Genomic DNA, 24,362 nt, shown 5'->3' on the forward strand with positions numbered 1-24,362 from the left:
TTGTGGTGGTAGTTGTAGGAAGAAGGAAAAGAAAATGAACGGGCCTGCTACTAGCTCTGTAGCTGAGCCACCTCCGCTGCCTCGTGCAGACAGAAGAGAAAATAGAGAAGAAAGAAAAAGAAGAGGGAGAGAAAGATGCGCACCGCAAAAACAGCCGTCGTCCACCACAGAAACGGTGGCGGGTGCAATGACGGCCTACAACAGATAAAAATTATGTGGCAGGCTAACCCCATCAGGGGAAAACCTTTGTGGTGGTTGTTGTTGTGGTGGTAGTTGTAGGAAGAAGGAAAAGAAAATGAATGGGCCTGCTAATAGCTCTGTAGCTGAGCCACCTCCGCTGCCTCGTGCAGACAGAAGAGAAAATAGAGAAGAAAGAAAAAGAAGAGGGAGAGAAAGATGCGCACCGCAAAAACAGCCGTCGTCCACCACAGAAACGGTGGCGGGTGCAATGACGGCCTACAACAGATAAAAATTATGTGGCAGGCTAGCCCCATCAGGGGAAAACCTTTGTGGTGGTTGTTGTAGGAAGAAGGAAAAGAAAATGAACGGGCCTGCTACTAGCTCTGTAGCTGAGCCACCTCCGCTGCCTCGTGCAGACAGAAGAGAAAATCGAGAAGAAAGAAAAAGAAGAGGGAGAGAAAGATGCGCACCGCAAAAACAGCCGTCGTCCACCACAGAAACGGTGGCGGGTGCAATGACGGCCTACAACAGATAAAAATTATGTGGCAGGCTAGCCCCATCAGGGGAAAACCTTTGTGGTGGTTGTTGTTGTGGTGGTAGTTGTAGGAAGAAGGAAAAGAAAATGAACGGGCCTGCTACTAGCTCTGTAGCTGAGCCTCCTCCGCTGCGTCGTGCAGACAGAAGAGAAAATAGAGAAGAAAGAAAAAGAAGAGGGAGAGAAAGATGCGCACCGCAAAAACAGCCGTCGTCCACCACAGAAACGGTGGCGGGTGCAATGACGGCCTACAACAGATAAAAATTATGTGGCAGGCTAGCCCCATCAGGGGAAAACCTTTGTGGTGGTTGTTGTTGTGGTGGTAGTTGTAGGAAGAAGGAAAAGAAAATGAACGGGCCTGCTACTAGCTCTGTAGCTGAGCCACCTCCGCTGCCTCGTGCAGACAGAAGAGAAAATAGAGAAGAAAGAAAAAGAAGAGGGAGAGAAAGATGCGCACCGCAAAAACAGCCGTCGTCCACCACAGAAACGGTGGCGGGTGCAATGACGGCCTACAACAGATAAAAATTATGTGGCAGGCTAGCCCCATCAGGGGAAAACCTTTGTGGGGGTTGTTGTTGTGGTGGTAGTTGTAGGAAGAAGGAAAAGAAAATGAACGGGCCTGCTACTAGCTCTGTAGCTGAGCCACCTCCGCTGCCTCGTGCAGACAGAAGAGAAAATAGAGAAGAAAGAAAAAGAAGAGGGAGAGAAAGATGCGCACCGCAAAAACAGCCGTCGTCCACCACAGAAACGGTGGCGGGTGCAATGACGGCCTACAACAGATAAAAATTATGTGGCAGGCTAGCCCCATCAGGGGAAAACCTTTGTGGTGGTTGTTGTTGTGGTGGTAGTTGTAAGAAGAAGGAAAAGAAAATGAACGGGCCTGCTACTAGCTCTGTAGCTGAGCCACCTCCGCTGCCTCGTGCAGACAGAAGAGAAAATAGAGAAGAAAGAAAAAGAAGAGGGAGAGAAAGATGCGCACCGCAAAAACAGCCGTCGTCCACCACAGAAACGGTGGCGGGTGCAATGACGGCCTACAACAGATAAAAATTATGTGGCAGGCTAGCCCCATCAGGGGAAAACCTTTGTGGTGGTTGTTGTTGTGGTGGTAGTTGTAGGAAGAAGGAAAAGAAAATGAACGGGCCTGCTACTAGCTCTGTAGCTGAGCCACCTCCGCTGCCTCGTGCAGACAGAAGAGAAAATAGAGAAGAAAGAAAAAGAAGAGGGAGAGAAAGATGCGCACCGCAAAAACAGCCGTCGTCCACCACAGAAACGGTGGCGGGTGCAATGACGGCCTACAACAGATAAAAATTATGTGGCAGGCTAGCCCCATCAGGGGAAAAAATTTGTGGTGGTTGTTGTTGTGGTGGTAGTTGTAGGAAGAAGGAAAAGAAAATGAACGGGCCTGCTACTAGCTCTGTAGCTGAGCCACCTCCGCTGCCTCGTGCAGACAGAAAAGAAAATAGAGAAGAAAGAAAAAGAAGAGGGAGAGAAAGATGCGCACCGCAAAAACAGCCGTCGTCCACCACAGAAACGGTGGCGGGTGCAATGACGGCCTACAACAGATAAAAATTATGTGGCAGGCTAGCCCCATCAGGGGAAAACCTTTGTGGTGGTTGTTGTTGTGGTGGTAGTTGTAGGAAGAAGGAAAAGAAAATGAACGGGCCTGCTACTAGCTCTGTAGCTGAGCCACCTCCGCTGCCTCGTGCAGACAGAAGAGAAAATAGAGAAGAAAGAAAAAGAAGAGGGAGAGAAAGATGCGCACCGCAAAAACAGCCGTCGTCCACCACAGAAACGGTGGCGGGTGCAATGACGGCCTACAACAGATAAAAATTATGTGGCAGGCTAGCCCCATAAGGGGAAAACCTTTGTGGTGGTTGTTGTTGTGGTGGTAGTTGTAGGAAGAAGGAAAAGAAAATGAACGGGCCTGCTACTAGCTCTGTAGCTGAGCCACCTCCGCTGCCTCGTGCAGACAGAAGAGAAAATAGAGAAGAAAGAAAAAAAAGAGGGAGAGAAAGATGCGCACCGCAAAAACAGCCGTCGTCCACCACAGAAACGGTGGCGGGTGCAATGACGGCCTACAACAGATAAAAATTATGTGGCAGGCTAGCCCCATCAGGGGAAAACCTTTGTGGTGGTTGTTGTAGGAAGAAGGAAAAGAAAATGAACGGGCCTGCTACTAGCTCTGTAACTGAGCCACCTCCGCTGCCTCGTGCAGACAGAAAAGAAAATAGAGAAGAAAGAAAAAGAAGAGGGAGAGAAAGATGCGCACCGCAAAAACAGCCGTCGTCCACCACAGAAACGGTGGCGGGTGCAATGACGGCCTACAACAGATAAAAATTATGTGGCAGGCTAGCCCCATCAGGGGAAAACCTTTGTGGTGGTTGTTGTTGTGGTGGTAGTTGTAGGAAGAAGGAAAAGAAAATGAACGGGCCTGCTACTAGCTCTGTAGCTGAGCCACCTCCGCTGCGTCGTGCAGACAGAAGAGAAAATAGAGAAGAAAGAAAAAGAAGAGGGAGAGAAAGATGCGCACCGCAAAAACAGCCGTCGTCCACCACAGAAACGGTGGCGGGTGCAATGACGGCCTACAACAGATAAAAATTATGTGGCAGGCTAGCCCCATCAGGGGAAAACCTTTGTGGTGGTTGTTGTTGTGGTGGTAGTTGTAGGAAGAAGGAAAAGAAAATGAACGGGCCTGCTACTAGCTCTGTAGCTGAGCCACCTCCGCTGCCTCGTGCAGACAGAAGAGAAAATAGAGAAGAAAGAAAAAGAAGAGGGAGAGAAAGATGCGCACCGCAAAAACAGCCGTCGTCCACCACAGAAACGGTGGCGGGTGCAATGACGGCCTACAACAGATAAAAATTATGTGGCAGGCTAGCCCCATCAGGGGAAAACCTTTGTGGTGGTTGTTGTTGTGGTGGTAGTTGTAGGAAGAAGGAAAAGAAAATGAACGGGCCTGCTACTAGCTCTGTAGCTGAGCCACCTCCGCTGCCTCGTGCAGACAGAAAAGAAAATAGAGAAGAAAGAAAAAGAAGAGGGAGAGAAAGATGCGCACCGCAAAAACAGCCGTCGTCCACCACAGAAACGGTGGCGGTGCAATGACGGCCTACAACAGATAAAAATTATGTGGCAGGCTAGCCCCATCAGGGGAAAACCTTTGTGGTGGTTGTTGTTGTGGTGGTAGTTGTAGGAAGAAGGAAAAGAAAATGAACGGACCTGCTACTAGCTCTGTAGCTGAGCCACCTCCGCTGCCTCGTGCAGACAGAAGAGAAAATAGAGAAGAAAGAAAAAGAAGAGGGAGAGAAAGATGCGCACCGCAAAAACAGCCGTCGTCCACCACAGAAACGGTGGCGGGTGCAATGACGGCCTACAACAGATAAAAATTATGTGGCAGGCTAGCCCCATAAGGGGAAAACCTTTGTGGTGGTTGTTGTTGTGGTGGTAGTTGTAGGAAGAAGGAAAAGAAAATGAACGGGCCTGCTACTAGCTCTGTAGCTGAGCCACCTCCGCTGCCTCGTGCAGACAGAAGAGAAAATAGAGAAGAAAGAAAAAAAGAGGGAGAGAAAGATGCGCACCGCAAAAACAGCCGTCGTCCACCACAGAAACGGTGGCGGGTGCAATGACGGCCTACAACAGATAAAAATTATGTGGCAGGCTAGCCCCATCAGGGGAAAACCTTTGTGGTGGTTGTTGTAGGAAGAAGGAAAAGAAAATGAACGGGCCTGCTACTAGCTCTGTAGCTGAGCCACCTCCGCTGCCTCGTGCAGACAGAAAAGAAAATAGAGAAGAAAGAAAAAGAAGAGGGAGAGAAAGATGCGCACCGCAAAAACAGCCGTCGTCCACCACAGAAACGGTGGCGGGTGCAATGACGGCCTACAACAGATAAAAATTATGTGGCAGGCTAGCCCCATCAGGGGAAAACCTTTGTGGTGGTTGTTGTTGTGGTGGTAGTTGTAGGAAGAAGGAAAAGAAAATGAACGGGCCTGCTACTAGCTCTGTAGCTGAGCCACCTCCGCTGCCTCGTGCAGACAGAAGAGAAAATAGAGAAGAAAGAAAAAGAAGAGGGAGAGAAAGATGCGCACCGCAAAAACAGCCGTCGTCCACCACAGAAACGGTGGCGGGTGCAATGACGGCCTACAACAGATAAAAATTATGTGGCAGGCTAGCCCCATCAGGGGAAAACCTTTGTGGTGGTTGTTGTTGTGGTGGTAGTTGTAGGAAGAAGGAAAAGAAAATGAACGGGCCTGCTACTAGCTCTGTAGCTGAGCCACCTCCGCTGCCTCGTGCAGACAGTAGAGAAAATAGAGAAGAAAGAAAAAGAAGAGGGAGAGAAAGATGCGCACCGCAAAAACAGCCGTCGTCCACCACAGAAACGGTGGCGGGTGCAATGACGGCCTACAACAGATAAAAATTATGTGGCAGGCTAGCCCCATCAGGGGAAAACCTTTGTGGTGGTTGTTGTTGTGGTGGTAGTTGTAGGAAGAAGGAAAAGAAAATGAACGGGCCTGCTACTAGCTCTGTAGCTGAGCCACCTCCGCTGCCTCGTGCAGACAGAAGAGAAAATAGAGAAGAAAGAAAAAGAAGAGGGAGAGAAAGATGCGCACCGCAAAAACAGCCGTCGTCCACCACAGAAACGGTGGCGGGTGCAATGACGGCCTACAACAGATAAAAATTATGTGGCAGGCTAACCCCATCAGGGGAAAACCTTTGTGGTGGTTGTTGTTGTGGTGGTAGTTGTAGGAAGAAGGAAAAGAAAATGAATGGGCCTGCTAATAGCTCTGTAGCTGAGCCACCTCCGCTGCCTCGTGCAGACAGAAGAGAAAATAGAGAAGAAAGAAAAAGAAGAGGGAGAGAAAGATGCGCACCGCAAAAACAGCCGTCGTCCACCACAGAAACGGTGGCGGGTGCAATGACGGCCTACAACAGATAAAAATTATGTGGCAGGCTAGCCCCATCAGGGGAAAACCTTTGTGGTGGTTGTTGTAGGAAGAAGGAAAAGAAAATGAACGGGCCTGCTACTAGCTCTGTAGCTGAGCCACCTCCGCTGCCTCGTGCAGACAGAAGAGAAAATAGAGAAGAAAGAAAAAGAAGAGGGAGAGAAAGATGCGCACCGCAAAAACAGCCGTCGTCCACCACAGAAACGGTGGCGGGTGCAATGACGGCCTACAACAGATAAAAATTATGTGGCAGGCTAGCCCCATCAGGGGAAAAAATTTGTGGTGGTTGTTGTTGTGGTGGTAGTTGTAGGAAGAAGGAAAAGAAAATGAACGGGCCTGCTACTAGCTCTGTAGCTGAGCCACCTCCGCTGCCTCGTGCAGACAGAAAAGAAAATAGAGAAGAAAGAAAAAGAAGAGGGAGAGAAAGATGCGCACCGCAAAAACAGCCGTCGTCCACCACAGAAACGGTGGCGGGTGCAATGACGGCCTACAACAGATAAAAATTATGTGGCAGGCTAGCCCCATCAGGGGAAAACCTTTGTGGTGGTTGTTGTTGTGGTGGTAGTTGTAGGAAGAATTAAAAGAAAATGAACGGGCCTGCTACTAGCTCTGTAGCTGAGCCACCTCCGCTGCCTCGTGCAGACAGAAGAGAAAATAGAGAAGAAAGAAAAAGAAGAGGGAGAGAAAGATGCGCACCGCAAAAACAGCCGTCGTCCACCACAGAAACGGTGGCGGGTGCAATGACGGCCTACAACAGATAAAAATTATGTGGCAGGCTAGCCCCATAAGGGGAAAACCTTTGTGGTGGTTGTTGTTGTGGTGGTAGTTGTAGGAAGAAGGAAAAGAAAATGAACGGGCCTGCTACTAGCTCTGTAGCTGAGCCACCTCCGCTGCCTCGTGCAGACAGAAGAGAAAATAGAGAAGAAAGAAAAAAAAGAGGGAGAGAAAGATGCGCACCGCAAAAACAGCCGTCGTCCACCACAGAAACGGTGGCGGGTGCAATGACGGCCTACAACAGATAAAAATTATGTGGCAGGCTAGCCCCATCAGGGGAAAACCTTTGTGGTGGTTGTTGTAGGAAGAAGGAAAAGAAAATGAACGGGCCTGCTACTAGCTCTGTAGCTGAGCCACCTCCGCTGCCTCGTGCAGACAGAAAAGAAAATAGAGAAGAAAGAAAAAGAAGAGGGAGAGAAAGATGCGCACCGCAAAAACAGCCGTCGTCCACCACAGAAACGGTGGCGGGTGCAATGACGGCCTACAACAGATAAAAATTATGTGGCAGGCTAGCCCCATCAGGGGAAAACCTTTGTGGTGGTTGTTGTTGTGGTGGTAGTTGTAGGAAGAAGGAAAAGAAAATGAACGGGCCTGCTACTAGCTCTGTAGCTGAGCCACCTCCGCTGCGTCGTGCAGACAGAAGAGAAAATAGAGAAGAAAGAAAAAGAAGAGGGAGAGAAAGATGCGCACCGCAAAAACAGCCGTCGTCCACCACAGAAACGGTGGCGGGTGCAATGACGGCCTACAACAGATAAAAATTATGTGGCAGGCTAGCCCCATCAGGGGAAAACCTTTGTGGTGGTTGTTGTTGTGGTGGTAGTTGTAGGAAGAAGGAAAAGAAAATGAACGGGCCTGCTACTAGCTCTGTAGCTGAGCCACCTCCGCTGCCTCGTGCAGACAGAAGAGAAAATAGAGAAGAAAGAAAAAGAAGAGGGAGAGAAAGATGCGCACCGCAAAAACAGCCGTCGTCCACCACAGAAACGGTGGCGGGTGCAATGACGGCCTACAACAGATAAAAATTATGTGGCAGGCTAGCCCCATCAGGGGAAAACCTTTGTGGGGGTTGTTGTTGTGGTGGTAGTTGTAGGAAGAAGGAAAAGAAAATGAACGGGCCTGCTACTAGCTCTGTAGCTGAGCCACCTCCGCTGCCTCGTGCAGACAGAAGAGAAAATAGAGAAGAAAGAAAAAGAAGAGGGAGAAAAAGATGCGCACCGCAAAAACAGCCGTCGTCCACCACAGAAACGGTGGCGGGTGCAATGACGGCCTACAACAGATAAAAATTATGTGGCAGGCTAGCCCCATCAGGGGAAAACCTTTGTGGTGGTTGTTGTTGTGGTGGTAGTTGTAAGAAGAAGGAAAAGAAAATGAACGGGCCTGCTACTAGCTCTGTAGCTGAGCCACCTCCGCTGCCTCGTGCAGACAGAAGAGAAAATAGAGAAGAAAGAAAAAGAAGAGGGAGAGAAAGATGCGCACCGCAAAAACAGCCGTCGTCCACCACAGAAACGGTGGCGGGTGCAATGACGGCCTACAACAGATAAAAATTATGTGGCAGGCTAGCCCCATCAGGGGAAAACCTTTGTGGTGGTTGTTGTTGTGGTGGTAGTTGTAGGAAGAAGGAAAAGAAAATGAACGGGCCTGCTACTAGCTCTGTAGCTGAGCCACCTCCGCTGCCTCGTGCAGACAGAAGAGAAAATAGAGAAGAAAGAAAAAGAAGAGGGAGAGAAAGATGCGCACCGCAAAAACAGCCGTCGTCCACCACAGAAACGGTGGCGGGTGCAATGACGGCCTACAACAGATAAAAATTATGTGGCAGGCTAGCCCCATAAGGGGAAAACCTTTGTGGTGGTTGTTGTTGTGGTGGTAGTTGTAGGAAGAAGGAAAAGAAAATGAACGGGCCTGCTACTAGCTCTGTAGCTGAGCCACCTCCGCTGCCTCGTGCAGACAGAAGAGAAAATAGAGAAGAAAGAAAAAAAAGAGGGAGAGAAAGATGCGCACCGCAAAAACAGCCGTCGTCCACCACAGAAACGGTGGCGGGTGCAATGACGGCCTACAACAGATAAAAATTATGTGGCAGGCTAGCCCCATCAGGGGAAAACCTTTGTGGTGGTTGTTGTAGGAAGAAGGAAAAGAAAATGAACGGGCCTGCTACTAGCTCTGTAGCTGAGCCACCTCCGCTGCCTCGTGCAGACAGAAAAGAAAATAGAGAAGAAAGAAAAAGAAGAGGGAGAGAAAGATGCGCACCGCAAAAACAGCCGTCGTCCACCACAGAAACGGTGGCGGGTGCAATGACGGCCTACAACAGATAAAAATTGTGGCAGGCTAGCCCCATCAGGGGAAAACCTTTGTGGTGGTTGTTGTTGTGGTGGTAGTTGTAGGAAGAAGGAAAAGAAAATGAACGGGCCTGCTACTAGCTCTGTAGCTGAGCCACCTCCGCTGCGTCGTGCAGACAGAAGAGAAAATAGAGAAGAAAGAAAAAGAAGAGGGAGAGAAAGATGCGCACCGCAAAAACAGCCGTCGTCCACCACAGAAACGGTGGCGGGTGCAATGACGGCCTACAACAGATAAAAATTATGTGGCAGGCTAGCCCCATCAGGGGAAAACCTTTGTGTTGGTTGTTGTTGTGGTGGTAGTTGTAGGAAGAAGGAAAAGAAAATGAACGGGCCTGCTACTAGCTCTGTAGCTGAGCCACCTCCGCTGCCTCGTGCAGACAGAAGAGAAAATAGAGAAGAAAGAAAAAGAAGAGGGAGAGAAAGATGCGCACCGCAAAAACAGCCGTCGTCCACCACAGAAACGGTGGCGGGTGCAATGACGGCCTACAACAGATAAAAATTATGTGGAAGGCTAGCCCCATCAGGGGAAAACCTTTGTGGTGGTTGTTGTTGTGGTGGTAGTTGTAGGAAGAAGGAAAAGAAAATGAACGGGCCTGCTACTAGCTCTGTAGCTGAGCCACCTCCGCTGCCTCGTGCAGACAGTAGAGAAAATAGAGAAGAAAGAAAAAGAAGAGGGAGAGAAAGATGCGCACCGCAAAAACAGCCGTCGTCCACCACAGAAACGGTGGCGGGTGCAATGACGGCCTACAACAGATAAAAATTATGTGGCAGGCTAGCCCCATCAGGGGAAAACCTTTGTGGTGGTTGTTGTTGTGGTGGTAGTTGTAGGAAGAAGGAAAAGAAAATGAACGGGCCTGCTACTAGCTCTGTAGCTGAGCCACCTCCGCTGCCTCGTGCAGACAGAAGAGAAAAGAGAAGAAAGAAAAAGAAGAGGGAGAGAAAGATGCGCACCGCAAAAACAGCCGTCGTCCACCACAGAAACGGTGGCGGGTGCAATGACGGCCTACAACAGATAAAAATTTTGTGGCAGGCTAACCCCATCAGGGGAAAACCTTTGTGGTGGTTGTTGTTGTGGTGGTAGTTGTAGGAAGAAGGAAAAGAAAATGAATGGGCCTGCTAATAGCTCTGTAGCTGAGCCACCTCCGCTGCCTCGTGCAGACAGAAGAGAAAATAGAGAAGAAAGAAAAAGAAGAGGGAGAGAAAGATGCGCACCGCAAAAACAGCCGTCGTCCACCACAGAAACGGTGGCGGGTGCAATGACGGCCTACAACAGATAAAAATTATGTGGCAGGCTAGCCCCATCAGGGGAAAACCTTTGTGGTGGTTGTTGTAGGAAGAAGGAAAAGAAAATGAACGGGCCTGCTACTAGCTCTGTAGCTGAGCCACCTCCGCTGCCTCGTGCAGACAGAAGAGAAAATAGAGAAGAAAGAAAAAGAAGAGGGAGAGAAAGATGCGCACCGCAAAAACAGCCGTCGTCCACCACAGAAACGGTGGCGGGTGCAATGACGGCCTACAACAGATAAAAATTATGTGGCAGGCTAGCCCCATCAGGGGAAAACCTTTGTGGTGGTTGTTGTTGTGGTGGTAGTTGTAGGAAGAAGGAAAAGAAAATGAACGGGCCTGCTACTAGCTCTGTAGCTGAGCCACCTCCGCTGCGTCGTGCAGACAGAAGAGAAAATAGAGAAGAAAGAAAAAGAAGAGGGAGAGAAAGATGCGCACCGCAAAAACAGCCGTCGTCCACCACAGAAACGGTGGCGGGTGCAATGACGGCCTACAACAGATAAAAATTATGTGGCAGGCTAGCCCCATCAGGGGAAAACCTTTGTGGTGGTTGTTGTTGTGGTGGTAGTTGTAGGAAGAAGGAAAAGAAAATGAACGGGCCTGCTACTAGCTCTGTAGCTGAGCCACCTCCGCTGCCTCGTGCAGACAGAAGAGAAAATAGAGAAGAAAGAAAAAGAAGAGGGAGAGAAAGATGCGCACCGCAAAAACAACCGTCGTCCACCACAGAAACGGTGGCGGGTGCAATGGCGGCCTACAACAGATAAAAATTATGTGGCAGGCTAGCCCCATCAGGGGAAAACCTTTGTGGGGGTTGTTGTTGTGGTGGTAGTTGTAGGAAGAAGGAAAAGAAAATGAACGGGCCTGCTACTAGCTCTGTAGCTGAGCCACCTCCGCTGCCTCGTGCAGACAGAAGAGAAAATAGAGAAGAAAGAAAAAGAAGAGGGAGAGAAAGATGCGCACCGCAAAAACAGCCGTCGTCCACCACAGAAACGGTGGCGGGTGCAATGACGGCCTACAACAGATAAAAATTATGTGGCAGGCTAGCCCCATCAGGGGAAAACCTTTGTGGTGGTTGTTGTTGTGGTGGTAGTTGTAAGAAGAAGGAAAAGAAAATGAACGGGCCTGCTACTAGCTCTGTAGCTGAGCCACCTCCGCTGCCTCGTGCAGACAGAAGAGAAAATAGAGAAGAAAGAAAAAGAAGAGGGAGAGAAAGATGCGCACCGCAAAAACAGCCGTCGTCCACCACAGAAACGGTGGCGGGTGCAATGACGGCCTACAACAGATAAAAATTATGTGGCAGGCTAGCCCCATCAGGGGAAAACCTTTGTGGTGGTTGTTGTTGTGGTGGTAGTTGTAGGAAGAAGGAAAAGAAAATGAACGGGCCTGCTACTAGCTCTGTAGCTGAGCCACCTCCGCTGCCTCGTGCAGACAGAAGAGAAAATAGAGAAGAAAGAAAAAGAAGAGGGAGAGAAAGATGCGCACCGCAAAAACAGCCGTCGTCCACCACAGAAACGGTGGCGGGTGCAATGACGGCCTACAACAGATAAAAATTATGTGGCAGGCTAGCCCCATCAGGGGAAAACCTTTGTGGTGGTTGTTGTTGTGGTGGTAGTTGTAGGAAGAAGGAAAAGAAAATGAACGGGCCTGCTACTAGCTCTGTAGCTGAGCCACCTCCGCTGCCTCGTGCAGACAGAAAAGAAAATAGAGAAGAAAGAAAAAGAAGAGGGAGAGAAAGATGCGCACCGCAAAAACAGCCGTCGTCCACCACAGAAACGGTGGCGGGTGCAATGACGGCCTACAACAGATAAAAATTATGTGGCAGGCTAGCCCCATCAGGGGAAAACCTTTGTGGTGGTTGTTGTTGTGGTGGTAGTTGTAGGAAGAAGGAAAAGAAAATGAACGGGCCTGCTACTAGCTCTGTAGCTGAGCCACCTCCGCTGCCTCGTGCAGACAGAAGAGAAAATAGAGAAGAAAGAAAAAGAAGAGGGAGAGAAAGATGCGCACCGCAAAAACAGCCGTCGTCCACCACAGAAACGGTGGCGGGTGCAATGACGGCCTACAACAGATAAAAATTATGTGGCAGGCTAGCCCCATAAGGGGAAAACCTTTGTGGTGGTTGTTGTTGTGGTGGTAGTTGTAGGAAGAAGGAAAAGAAAATGAACGGGCCTGCTACTAGCTCTGTAGCTGAGCCACCTCCGCTGCCTCGTGCAGACAGAAGAGAAAATAGAGAAGAAAGAAAAAGAAGAGGGAGAAAAAGATGCGCACCGCAAAAACAGCCGTCGTCCACCACAGAAACGGTGGCGGGTGCAATGACGGCCTACAACAGATAAAAATTATGTGGCAGGCTAGCCCCATCAGGGGAAAACCTTTGTGGTGGTTGTTGTTGTGGTGGTAGTTGTAAGAAGAAGGAAAAGAAAATGAACGGGCCTGCTACTAGCTCTGTAGCTGAGCCACCTCCGCTGCCTCGTGCAGACAGAAGAGAAAATAGAGAAGAAAGAAAAAGAAGAGGGAGAGAAAGATGCGCACCGCAAAAACAGCCGTCGTCCACCACAGAAACGGTGGCGGGTGCAATGACGGCCTACAACAGATAAAAATTATGTGGCAGGCTAGCCCCATCAGGGGAAAACCTTTGTGGTGGTTGTTGTTGTGGTGGTAGTTGTAGGAAGAAGGAAAAGAAAATGAACGGGCCTGCTACTAGCTCTGTAGCTGAGCCACCTCCGCTGCCTCGTGCAGACAGAAGAGAAAATAGAGAAGAAAGAAAAAGAAGAGGGAGAGAAAGATGCGCACCGCAAAAACAGCCGTCGTCCACCACAGAAACGGTGGCGGGTGCAATGACGGCCTACAACAGATAAAAATTATGTGGCAGGCTAGCCCCATCAGGGGAAAACCTTTGTGGTGGTTGTTGTTGTGGTGGTAGTTGTAGGAAGAAGGAAAAGAAAATGAACGGGCCTGCTACTAGCTCTGTAGCTGAGCCACCTCCGCTGCCTCGTGCAGACAGAAAAGAAAATAGAGAAGAAAGAAAAAGAAGAGGGAGAGAAAGATGCGCACCGCAAAAACAGCCGTCGTCCACCACAGAAACGGTGGCGGGTGCAATGACGGCCTACAACAGATAAAAATTATGTGGCAGGCTAGCCCCATCAGGGGAAAACCTTTGTGGTGGTTGTTGTTGTGGTGGTAGTTGTAGGAAGAAGGAAAAGAAAATGAACGGGCCTGCTACTAGCTCTGTAGCTGAGCCGCCTCCGCTGCCTCGTGCAGACAGAAGAGAAAATAGAGAAGAAAGAAAAAGAAGAGGGAGAGAAAGATGCGCACCGCAAAAACAGCCGTCGTCCACCACAGAAACGGTGGCGGGTGCAATGACGGCCTACAACAGATAAAAATTATGTGGCAGGCTAGCCCCATAAGGGGAAAACCTTTGTGGTGGTTGTTGTTGTGGTGGTAGTTGTAGGAAGAAGGAAAAGAAAATGAACGGGCCTGCTACTAGCTCTGTAGCTGAGCCACCTCCGCTGCCTCGTGCAGACAGAAGAGAAAATAGAGAAGAAAGAAAAAAAAGAGGGAGAGAAAGATGCGCACCGCAAAAACAGCCGTCGTCCACCACAGAAACGGTGGCGGGTGCAATGACGGCCTACAACAGATAAAAATTATGTGGCAGGCTAGCCCCATCAGGGGAAAACCTTTGTGGTGGTTGTTGTAGGAAGAAGGAAAAGAAAATGAACGGGCCTGCTACTAGCTCTGTAGCTGAGCCACCTCCGCTGCCTCGTGCAGACAGAAAAGAAAATAGAGAAGAAAGAAAAAGAAGAGGGAGAGAAAGATGCGCACCGCAAAAACAGCCGTCGTCCACCACAGAAACGGTGGCGGGTGCAATGACGGCCTACAACAGATAAAAATTATGTGGCAGGCTAGCCCCATCAGGGGAAAACCTTTGTGGTGGTTGTTGTTGTGGTGGTAGTTGTAGGAAGAAGGAAAAGAAAATGAACGGGCCTGCTACTAGCTCTGTAGCTGAGCCACCTCCGCTGCCTCGTGCAGACAGAAGAGAAAATAGAGAAGAAAGAAAAAGAAGAGGGAGAGAAAGATGCGCACCGCAAAAACAGCCGTCGTCCACCACAGAAACGGTGGCGGGTGCAATGACGGCCTACAACAGATAAAAATTATGTGGCAGGCTAGCCCCATCAGGGGAAAACCTTTGTGGTGGTTGTTGTTGTGGTGGTAGTTGTAGGAAGAAGGAAAAGAAAATGAACGGGCCTGCTACTAGCTCTGTAGCTGAGCCACCTCCGCTGCCTCGTTCAGACAGTAGAGAAAATAGAGAAGAAAGAAAAAGAAGAGGGAGAGAAAGATGCGCACCGCAAAAACAGCCGTCGTCCACCACAGAAACGGTGGCGGGTGCAATGACGGCCTACAACAGATAAAAATTATGTGGCAGGCTAGCCCCATCAGGGGAAAACCTTTGTGGTGGTTGTTGTTGTGGTGGTAGTTGTAGGAAGAAGGAAAAGAAAATGAACGGGCCTGCTACTAGCTCTGTAGCTGAGCCACCTCCGCTGCCTCGTGCAGACAGAAGAGAAAATAGAGAAGAAAGAAAAAGAAGAGGGAGAGAAAGATGCGCACCGCAAAAACAGCCGTCGTCCACCACAGAAACGGTGGCGGGTGCAATGACGGCCTACAACAGATAAAAATTATGTGGCAGGCTAACCCCATCAGGGGAAAACCTTTGTGGTGGTTGTTGTTGTGGTGGTAGTTGTAGGAAGAAGGAAAAGAAAATGAATGGGCCTGCTAATAGCTCTGTAGCTGAGCCACCTCCGCTGCCTCGTGCAGACAGAAGAGAAAATAGAGAAGAAAGAAAAAGAAGAGGGAGAGAAAGATGCGCACCGCAAAAACAGCCGTCGTCCACCACAGAAACGGTGGCGGGTGCAATGACGGCCTACAACAGATAAAAATTATGTGGCAGGCTAGCCCCATCAGGGGAAAACCTTTGTGGTGGTTGTTGTAGGAAGAAGGAAAAGAAAATGAACGGGCCTGCTACTAGCTCTGTAGCTGAGCCACCTCCGCTGCCTCGTGCAGACAGAAGAGAAAATAGAGAAGAAAGAAAAAGAGGGAGAGAAAGATGCGCACCGCAAAAACAGCCGTCGTCCACCACAGAAACGGTGGCGGGTGCAATGACGGCCTACAACAGATAAAAATTATGTGGCAGGCTAGCCCCATCAGGGGAAAACCTTTGTGGTGGTTGTTGTAGGAAGAAGGAAAAGAAAATGAACGGGCCTGCTACTAGCTCTGTAGCTGAGCCACCTCCGCTGCCTCGTGCAGACAGAAGAGAAAATAGAGAAGAAAAAGAAGAGGGAGAGAAAGATGCGCACCGCAAAAACAGCCGTCGTCCACCACAAAACGGTGGCGGGTGCAATGACGGCCTACAACAGATAAAAATTATGTGGCAGGCTAGCCCCATCAGGGGAAAACCTTTGTGGTGGTTGTTGTTGTGGTGGTAGTTGTAGGAAGAAGGAAAAGAAAATGAACGGGCCTGCTACTAGCTCTGTAGCTGAGCCACCTCCGCTGCCTCGTGCAGACAGAAGAGAAGAGAAAATAGAGAAGAAAGAAAACGAAGAGGGAAAGACCCGCACCGCAGCAACAGCCGTCGTCCACCACCGAAACGGTGGCAGGTGCAATGACGGCCTACAACAGATTGATTGTTTGAATGTCCTTTATTGAATGGGAAGGCTCATGGCCATGGATGAGGATAAAGGGGAGTAGACAGAATCTTCATTGTTTAGGTGGTCACTCGAATCACATAGCTCTAGCCAGGCAAACTCATCGAGCGCCTGCTGCATACCCGAATTAGTCACTACATTGAATATGTCAGTCCTGGATTTCATCCAGCTCAAGCCGGCTTCCGCCCTAACCTCGGCACGCATGACTGCCTTCGGCTTTTGCGAAGAGTTCTGAATAGAGCTCATCGTAAAGCGCTACCTGACTATCTCCTGGCTGTCGATATACACAAAGCTTTTGACTATGTTCGCAATGAGGTTATCCTAGAGGAGCTCGCCAAACGCTTTCCTAGTACTCGTGCCCAAATCTGGATCCGCAATATTTGACATCTAAATCCATTCAGCTACATGGCAAAGCTCCGGGATGGGTGCCGAAAACCTATTACTTGGATAGGAGTGTACCTCAGGGCTCCATTCTCGCACCCATATTGTTCAACTTGGCCATGACACGCGTCGCCGAGAATCTGGAAATCAGCACAAGCACAAGGTTCGCTATATATGCCGATGATATTACCGTCTGGACTGAGGCAGCGGATACGTAGACAAATATTCTATGGAGACTGAACTTCAGGCTGCCCTTCTTTGTCTTGAAGATACACTAACCAAAATTGGCCTCGAACTCGCACCACATAAAACAGACTTGATTAGTATCGACGGAAAACATAAAACCAACCTCAGTATGCAGATCCATCTTCGCATCGGAGGCAACACCACCACCTCCTCAAATGGGCAAATCCGCATTCTTGGCCTGCCCATCTCAAGCTGCAACAGTCCCCAGAAATGGGTTCATCAGCTACAACGCCTTTGGCCAGCACTGTTACATACTATTCGTCGCCTGTCCAACCGGCACGGCGGTGCGCGGCAACATGCCTGCCGTGCGATGGCCAGAGCAGCGGCGGTCGGAAAAATCCTCTATGGCACACCCGTCCTCCAACTGTCGAAGACTGACTTCGCTAAGGTCGAACGCCTTCATCGCGCAACACTACGCACTATTACCGGTCTACCTAAGCACACTCCTATAGCCAAACTTGAGCGTTTGGCCGCTCTTCCACCGCTCACTACCATCGTTACCGAGTCACAGACGCGTCATCGAATACGTCTAGAGAACACTGTCCATGGGCGTCGCCTGCTGGCCTGGGATGAACAGCGTAACGACAAAACACCAGCCCTATATGCATCTCTTCCCTCTTGGGAGATGCCAGTAGTCACACGCCTCCATCGCCGACATATAAACCGCGATTTTGTCATTCACCGGGAGCTCCTCGCTGCCCATCACCGACAAGAGCGAATCCCTGATACGACTGACATATACACCGACGCATCGATTACAAGCGAATTTGCATCTGTGGGCTGGGTATGCGATGACAATCCTTCCCTTTCAGGCGCTTATGCCTTCCACCTACCTCAAGGTACCCCTCTTCATGCAGAACTCCTCGCGATTTGGGGAGCCTTGTCAGGAGTGCCTTGCACCTACAAAAGATAAAACGTTTGTGGCAGGCTAGCCCCCGCCGCAAGCGGCGGTGACCTACCTGTCCGAACCCCGGGGAGTGTACTTTTGTGGGCTTGTCACCACTACGTGACATCAAGTGACAAATTCGTGTGAGGTTGGTCGGTCGGCTCATGAGGTTTAAAGTCCCAAAGCAACTCGGGCTATGGGAGATACCATAATGGAAAGCTCCGGAAATTGCGATTACCTGGGGTTCTTTAACGTGCACCGCCATATCGCACAGCACACACATCGAAAAGCGGCCGCCACAGCCAGGATTCGATTCCCCATGCTTGAGTACAGCAGTCAAGTGCCCTAAGCACTGCGCCATCGCGGCGGGGATCATGTAAGATTCGTATCTTAAAATACATCTTGTTTAGCGCAAAAGGACAAGACACGTAAGACGACACGTACGTGGGACGACTTTCTGCGTACTGCACTCAGATTACTCACTAAGCTGTGCGCGCGCAGGCCTGTGAGTGAGTATATATATATATATATATATATATATATATATATATATATATATATATATATATATATATATATATATATATATATATATAATATGCCTCATCATAGCATTTGTGAAATGACACGAACCTCAAAAGCGTTAATTATTGGGCTAGTTGGTGATCAGTTTAACGCAAAAGGACAAGACACACAGTAAGAAAACACGTACACCACAAGCGCTTTTTTTTCTATTGAAGCCTAAAATACGCATATATATATATATATATATATATATATATATATATATATATGTGTGTATCGAAACGCAGCCACCGTGGTCGGGTTCGAACCCGGGAACTCCGGCACAGTAGACGGGCGTCTTACCACGGCACCACCCCGGCGCAGCAAGGGGCTGAACTCGCAACAGCCCCCGCCGCAAGCGGCGTTTACCTACCATCCCAGCCCCGTGGGGCCAGGAACAGCCACCCTTCACCCCATCGACTGAATTAGGCTACAAACTATTTAAACGAGCTAATGAGAGCCTTCGCTGGCCACTTCGCGATGAAGCTGCCTAACACCTCAACGCTGCACAACCTTACAAGAACGCTCGTCCGAAAGGGCTGTTGTGAGTTCAGCCCCTTTCGGACGAGGCTCGTGCGTTCTTGTAAGGCTGTGCAGCGTTGAGAGGCTTGGCAGCCTCATCGCGAAGTGGCCAACGAAGGCTCTCATTAGCTCGTTTAAATAGTTTGTAGCCTAATTCAGTCGATGGGGTGAAGGGTGGCTGTTCCTGGCACTACGGGATTGGGACGGTAGGTCAACGCCGCTTGCGGCGGGGGCTAGCCAGCCACCGATTTTTGTCTGTTGTAGGCCGTCATTGCACCCACCACTGCTTTGATGGTGGACGACGGCTGTTGTTGCGGCACGCATCTTTATCTCGTTCTTCTTTTTCCTTCCTTCTCTATTTTCTCTTCTGTCCGCACGAGGCCGCGGAGGGCCCCGCCGGGGTGGTGCAGTGATAAGACGCCTGACTACTGTGCCGGAGTACCCGAGTTCGAACCCGAACGCGGCGGCTGCGTTTCGATGGAGGCGAAACGAAGAGGCGTCCGTATGCTGTGCGATGTCAGCGCATGTTAAAGATCCCCAGGTGGTCGAAATTACTCCGTAGCCCTCCACTACGGCTCCCCTTTCTCTCCTTCCACTGCAGCAGCAAGCAGCAAGCAGCAGCAGCAGCAGCGGCGGCGGCGGCACTTCCACCGGTCGTCTCGCTCATGGCTCAGAAAGAACTGGCAGCAGATAATTTCGCAGTGGCGAACGGCAGCGGCAATTTTTTCGGCTCGGGCGGTGCACATATACAGATCCGCCGCCACCGATCTGGCTCTCTGATTGCCACCGCGCAGGGGTTGCATTGGAGGAGGAGCGAAGAAAGGAATTAAGTTCGAGCCGGCGCTTTGAAAACCGGAGACTCGCAGGAAGAGGGGGGAGGGGGGCGGCGTGTACACCCAGCGGCAAACGATGGGGGCAGAAGCGCGCGCAGCAAGCGGACAACGCGGTAAAGGGAGGAGGGAAGAGATAGCAGCGACTGACTGATGCTGCTGACGCCGATAGTGAGTCAACCCCAGCTGCGGAGTTGGTTTCAGGGACAACGCCGCCGATGCCGACGCAAACAATATGATACGCTCGCTTCCGCAGCGCCAAGAACCAGGTCTAGCCGTGGGAGGGTGGTCACGTATTCGTCGACGTGCCGGGGCCTACGTGAAATAACCGGCGCGTCGGCAACTGAAGAGCACCCTATCCGCCACACAGGAACAGGGGGGGACCCTCCCCTCCTCTTTCTGCATGACGGCGAGGGTGTTCTATGCAGTCACGTTATCTTGACTCTCTAGCGGCGTCAGCGGCATCCAGCGGTAGCAGTCGATCGCTTCTAGCGCTGGGGGGATGAAAGGGGGGCGGAGCTGGTTACGAGGCCGACGACGACGCCGCGAAACCCAGGAACGGGCGCCAAAGAGCTTCACTCTAAAACGCTTAAACACCACACGAGTTCTTAGTCGCTTCCTGCAGTTAACAAACGAATTCGATCATGTGAGAAATTATTCATCCAGCCAACAGTGAGCCAATTCCCTCACGCGTTCACTTTAAACCCGGTTGTGAACATTTTTCAATGATTTTATACAGAAAAAGGCCAATTACCTGACACAGGTGAGTTCTGTAATGGAGGCGCTGTCAGTACAATAATGGGCTATGACCGTGACCGGAATCGATGTAAGGGATCTTTAATGTGATTTCAGCGCACGTTAGATCCCCAGATGGACGGGGTCCTCGCTTCGCAGCAGGGAGGACCGGAATCAATGTAAGGGATCTTTAATGTGATGTCAGCGCGCGTTAGATCCCCAGATGGACGGGGTCCTCGCTTCACAGCAGGGTCTCCCTGCTGCGAAGCGAGGACCCCGTCCATCTGGGGATCTAACGAGCGCTGACATCACATTAAAGATCCCTTACATCGATTCCGCTCAGCAGCAGCAAGCCATCCGCCTGGCGGCTGAGGCCGTGAAGCAACAATGCATATTCACCAGACCTTAGTTCGCGAGGCTCCTTAGTAAGGCTCCATCAGGCCTGCGTGCCGGGGAGTCCAAAACGGAGCTGCTTCTCGGTGCAAATAAAGGTTTTCAACAACAACAACCCAGATGGACGAAATTACTCCGTAGCCCTCCACTACGGCTCCTCTTTCTCTCTTTCTACTTTCACTCCTACATTCCTCCCTTCTATTACGGCGCTGTTCAGGTGCCCACAGAAACAAGTGACTGATACCGCGCCCTTCCCTTCCTGTGCACCAATTATTATTATTATTATCATCCTTAACTCAGACTCGTACTTCTTGCAGATGCGGTTTGCCTCACATTTAATGCGACAACAATAAAGACCTCATCGGAAGAGATCTGGCATACAATTCGTTGATTGGTCGACGGGGCCTGTGATGTCATGAGAACACGTGACATGGCTAAGTGCGATGGCAGATTTGGCGTCAGCTGGCTGCGGTGCTTGTTTAGGAGCAGACGCCTGCAATAGTCCCGTGTACAAGGTTGCAATGTAGTCAGAATCCTTACAGAATGCTTTACAAATAAAAATCCTTCAAAACAAATAAAAAACAAACAAGGTTGCCCCGCCGGGGTGGCGCAGTGGTAAGACGCCCGACTACTTTGCCGGAGTTCCCGGATTCGAACCCGACCTCGGCGGCTGCGTTTCGATGGAGGCGAAACGAAGTGGCGTCCGTGTGCTGTGCGATGTCAGCGCACGTTAAAGATCCCCAGGTGGTCGAAATTACTCCGTAGCCCCTCCACTACGGCTCCCCTTTCTCTCTTTCCACTTTCACTCCCACATTCCTCCCTTCCCTTACGGCGCGGTTGAGGTGTCCACAGAGCAAGTGTGACAGATACTGCGTCTTTCTCTTCCTGTGAACCAACCAACCAATCCTTACAAGAAAAATTCTTACAAACGGTGAGGTTGTTGTTGAGGCTGTAAGGAGAAGAATATTCATGGGCCTGCTACTGGCTCTGTAGCTTTGCCACTGATTTATTTATAGGAAGGGAAAGGCGCGGTAACTGTCTCACTTGTTTTTCTGCGTACACCGCAACCGCACCGTAAGGGAAGGGAGGAAGATGGGAGTGAACGGAACTGCCACGAGCACGGAAGTATGTCGCTGAAAGTAGAATATCAGCGACTACAGAGGCTTAGCCTATGCGGCGAGCCCCAGTGATGGAGGAGGAGAACCAGGACGAGCGTTGTTCAGATTCTTATACTGCGGCATTCCAAACATGAAACCTAACCCAGTGTTCCCAAGACATAATCCTCCATTACTGTCTTTGTTTCTGTACTATTTATTTGCGCAGGCTTTGCGCAAGTCATTCAAGACGCAGTACCTGCTCACCATTGGCGTCGAGCGCTCGCAGAAGATCGTGGAGAAGGAGCTGATCAAGATACTTAAGTAAGCTTCCATGGCATCTTCGAGTGTCCATTGCCGTTAGCACAGATTATCGAGCTGGTTTACAGTTTCACATTGGCATGCCTGTGCAGCATGAAATAGGAGGCACTGGAACGGCAGCAGTATAATTGGCAACCTGTTCATCACGGTTTGAAGGCGGCTTTTGATGTCATACCATTAGAGTCCACATGAGCAGAAATATGCCTTCAATTTAGCTCAGCTATCCCAGGTTACGTAAGTCTCGGTTTAGCACTGCTCAGGCCTGGCTAGACATGCGCTGTTATTTAAATCTCTCGCTCGCCGTTGAGTGAGGCCAAGCTCCCGCAAGGTTCACAATGCCGAGCGAAGGATTGTCAGTAAACACTCTAGAGGTTTTCGGTCCTACCTGACTTGCTTCGTCCATAGACGCTGGATGGGCAGCGCACAGACACCGCCTTTTACTAAACGAGTGATTGATTGAATGTCCTTTCTTGAATGGGAAGGCTCATGGCCATGGATGGGGATAAAGGGGAGTAGACATAATCTTCATTGTTTAGGTCGTCACTCGAATCACAATGCTCTAACCAGGCCACTAAGCGAGCCATACTTGGCAAATATCATCTGTGTGTTAGCATCAGTTTTTAGAAGGGAACGCTAGGTAGTTCAGGCGGTAGGGTTCGATCTCGGGGCGTCCAGTAGAAAAAGCAGGGCAATCCCAAAGTAAATGAGATATGCCGCCGCAGGTTAGAGTCTTACAGTGGGGGCACGTAATCATTTTCTCCGTATACTGACGCCAGCGGACCATAATACGTGGCGTGTAAGCCGCATGGGCGATGAGCTTATTCAAAAATACTTCTTTACTTCGGGTGAGGTGGGTTCTTCTCGTAAAAGGTGGGTCTGGTGTGGCCACCTGCATGCGATGCTGACTGAGGCTACGAAGACTGGTCCAGAAAGCATCAGGACGGCAGCTACGTATATGTAGGGGTAACGTTGCTCGCAGTGCTCTCGCGTTCTATTCTTAAGCCGACTTAAGCATCTCCTTTACGTTTTCGCAGAGACAGGTACCCTCCTTATCGAAAGCGTGATAATAACCACGTCACTAAAATTACAGTATTGGAGCTGGAGACGGGACCTAGAGAGGTGAAGCAGTTCGCACTTACTGATAAAAAAGGAGGTCAAAAGAACGCTGCATGCTGTTGTCTGAGGCGCGCTGTGTTTTAGTATCAGGAATATTCATTGTTGTCTGATAAAAGTTTTTTTGTAACAACGATGCCTGCAGTAATATGCTAAGCGGACGAGAGGGTCTTTTGCGGAGACGTACAATACAGTACAGAAAAAAGAAAAACACAGTCTTATATAATCGTTCAGGGTAGGCGATAGCATGCATGGAGAACATTGTAGCATAAAACATTTTATTGGCCAGCTCAAATTATTCCGACAGCACTATTGTATTGGCCAAGTTATTATGTTTTTGTCAGAGACATGCCTTCATCCACCGTTTGTATCTTGTGAGCTGGAAGGCATGCCTGGTCGCCGTCGCCGCCTTCGCGTCTTTAGATCGTTAACCTTCCTGGTGGACAAATCGCTCAGCTTCCCTTAACGCTTTCCACATCTTGAGCGCTGTCCTATTTTATCCCAACCATTGGTCTGCTTGACGCACCGTCGCTCTTGCCGGCTTTTCTTTCCCGATTATCTGTTTTCCTTGGCCAGTTTTTCAGCTTGGGTTGCGTCTCCACAAAACTACAATTAGGACATAGGTGAGGCGTTTCTAACTCTTGACACATTCGAGTGCATTCCACAAGCTCAGTGGCAGCAGTGTTGCTGCCGAGCACCTGGAAGCTAACTTGGCACGAAGGTGGCGATTGTCTCACCAGCAATGGTCGAATGAAAATGCAACATTGTTCCCTTTGGAAAGAGTTTTTAAATTTTTATCAACAGTAGGTTTTTTTTTGGTGTGTATCTCTTACGGGCGTGGGCTTCGGCCTGTTTCTTTATCTTAAATGAATGAGCTTTTTTTATAATGCAACATCAGGCACCTTGCCTTCGGAAGAAATGTAGGTTAGCCTTTTAACATGTACATGTCTCCTTTTAATTTATTGCGCAGACCAGTATACACCGCAAACAAATTTTTAGGCCCTATATTCTTAAAAACGGAAATTGCGCTAAAAAAGACACGGACGAGAAGAGGACATGGACGAGAAGAGGACATGGACGAGAAGAGGACATGGATTGCGCCCGTCCATGACCTCTTCTCGTCCGTGTCTTTTTTAGCGCAAATTTTTAAGTATGTATGACCGACTAGCCCAACAACGTGCTCTCTTAAATTAGGCCCTATATTCCACTGGTTTCAGAGATTATGCGCCACAAATGAACTGTTAGGCTCTATACAGCACTGTTGTTATCACATCATTAAACGTCACACCTAGCAAATTTTATTGACCTCAGCTGACCAGCTTATGTTTGGTACTCTTTGGGCCAAAATGCCCTTTCGCCATTAAAATGAATCCACCATCATCAAAATGGCAACATAATGGTGATTTACTGTATAGCCGACTGGTCTGATATGTCTTAAAAGGAAGGTGCGCTGTTTTCGTCGGCGGTGATTCGTTCCACTCGAAGCACGGGGAATCCCCCACCCCCTTTATTTATTTATTTACTTATTTTTGGTTTGCTTTGTTCGTCTC

At 49.7% G+C, this 24,362-nt stretch overlaps 1 protein-coding gene across 1 annotated transcript in view; it reads left to right on the plus strand.

The window, feature by feature from the left end:
- The window catches only part of LOC146181464 (putative chitinase 10), a 55,181-nt gene that overhangs the window by 19,761 nt on the left and 11,058 nt on the right, over positions 1-24,362 (plus strand). Inside the window, exon 5 of the mRNA XM_084577889.1 lies at positions 21,608-21,702. Coding sequence (XP_084434015.1) covers positions 21,608-21,702 — 95 coding nt within the window. The remainder of the gene's footprint in view (positions 1-21,607; positions 21,703-24,362) is intronic.

Source organism: Amblyomma maculatum, chromosome 8, assembly GCF_055883805.1.
Source record: "Amblyomma maculatum isolate TAMU_Amacu chromosome 8, ASM5588380v1, whole genome shotgun sequence".
NCBI lineage: Eukaryota > Metazoa > Arthropoda > Arachnida > Ixodida > Ixodidae > Amblyomma > Amblyomma maculatum.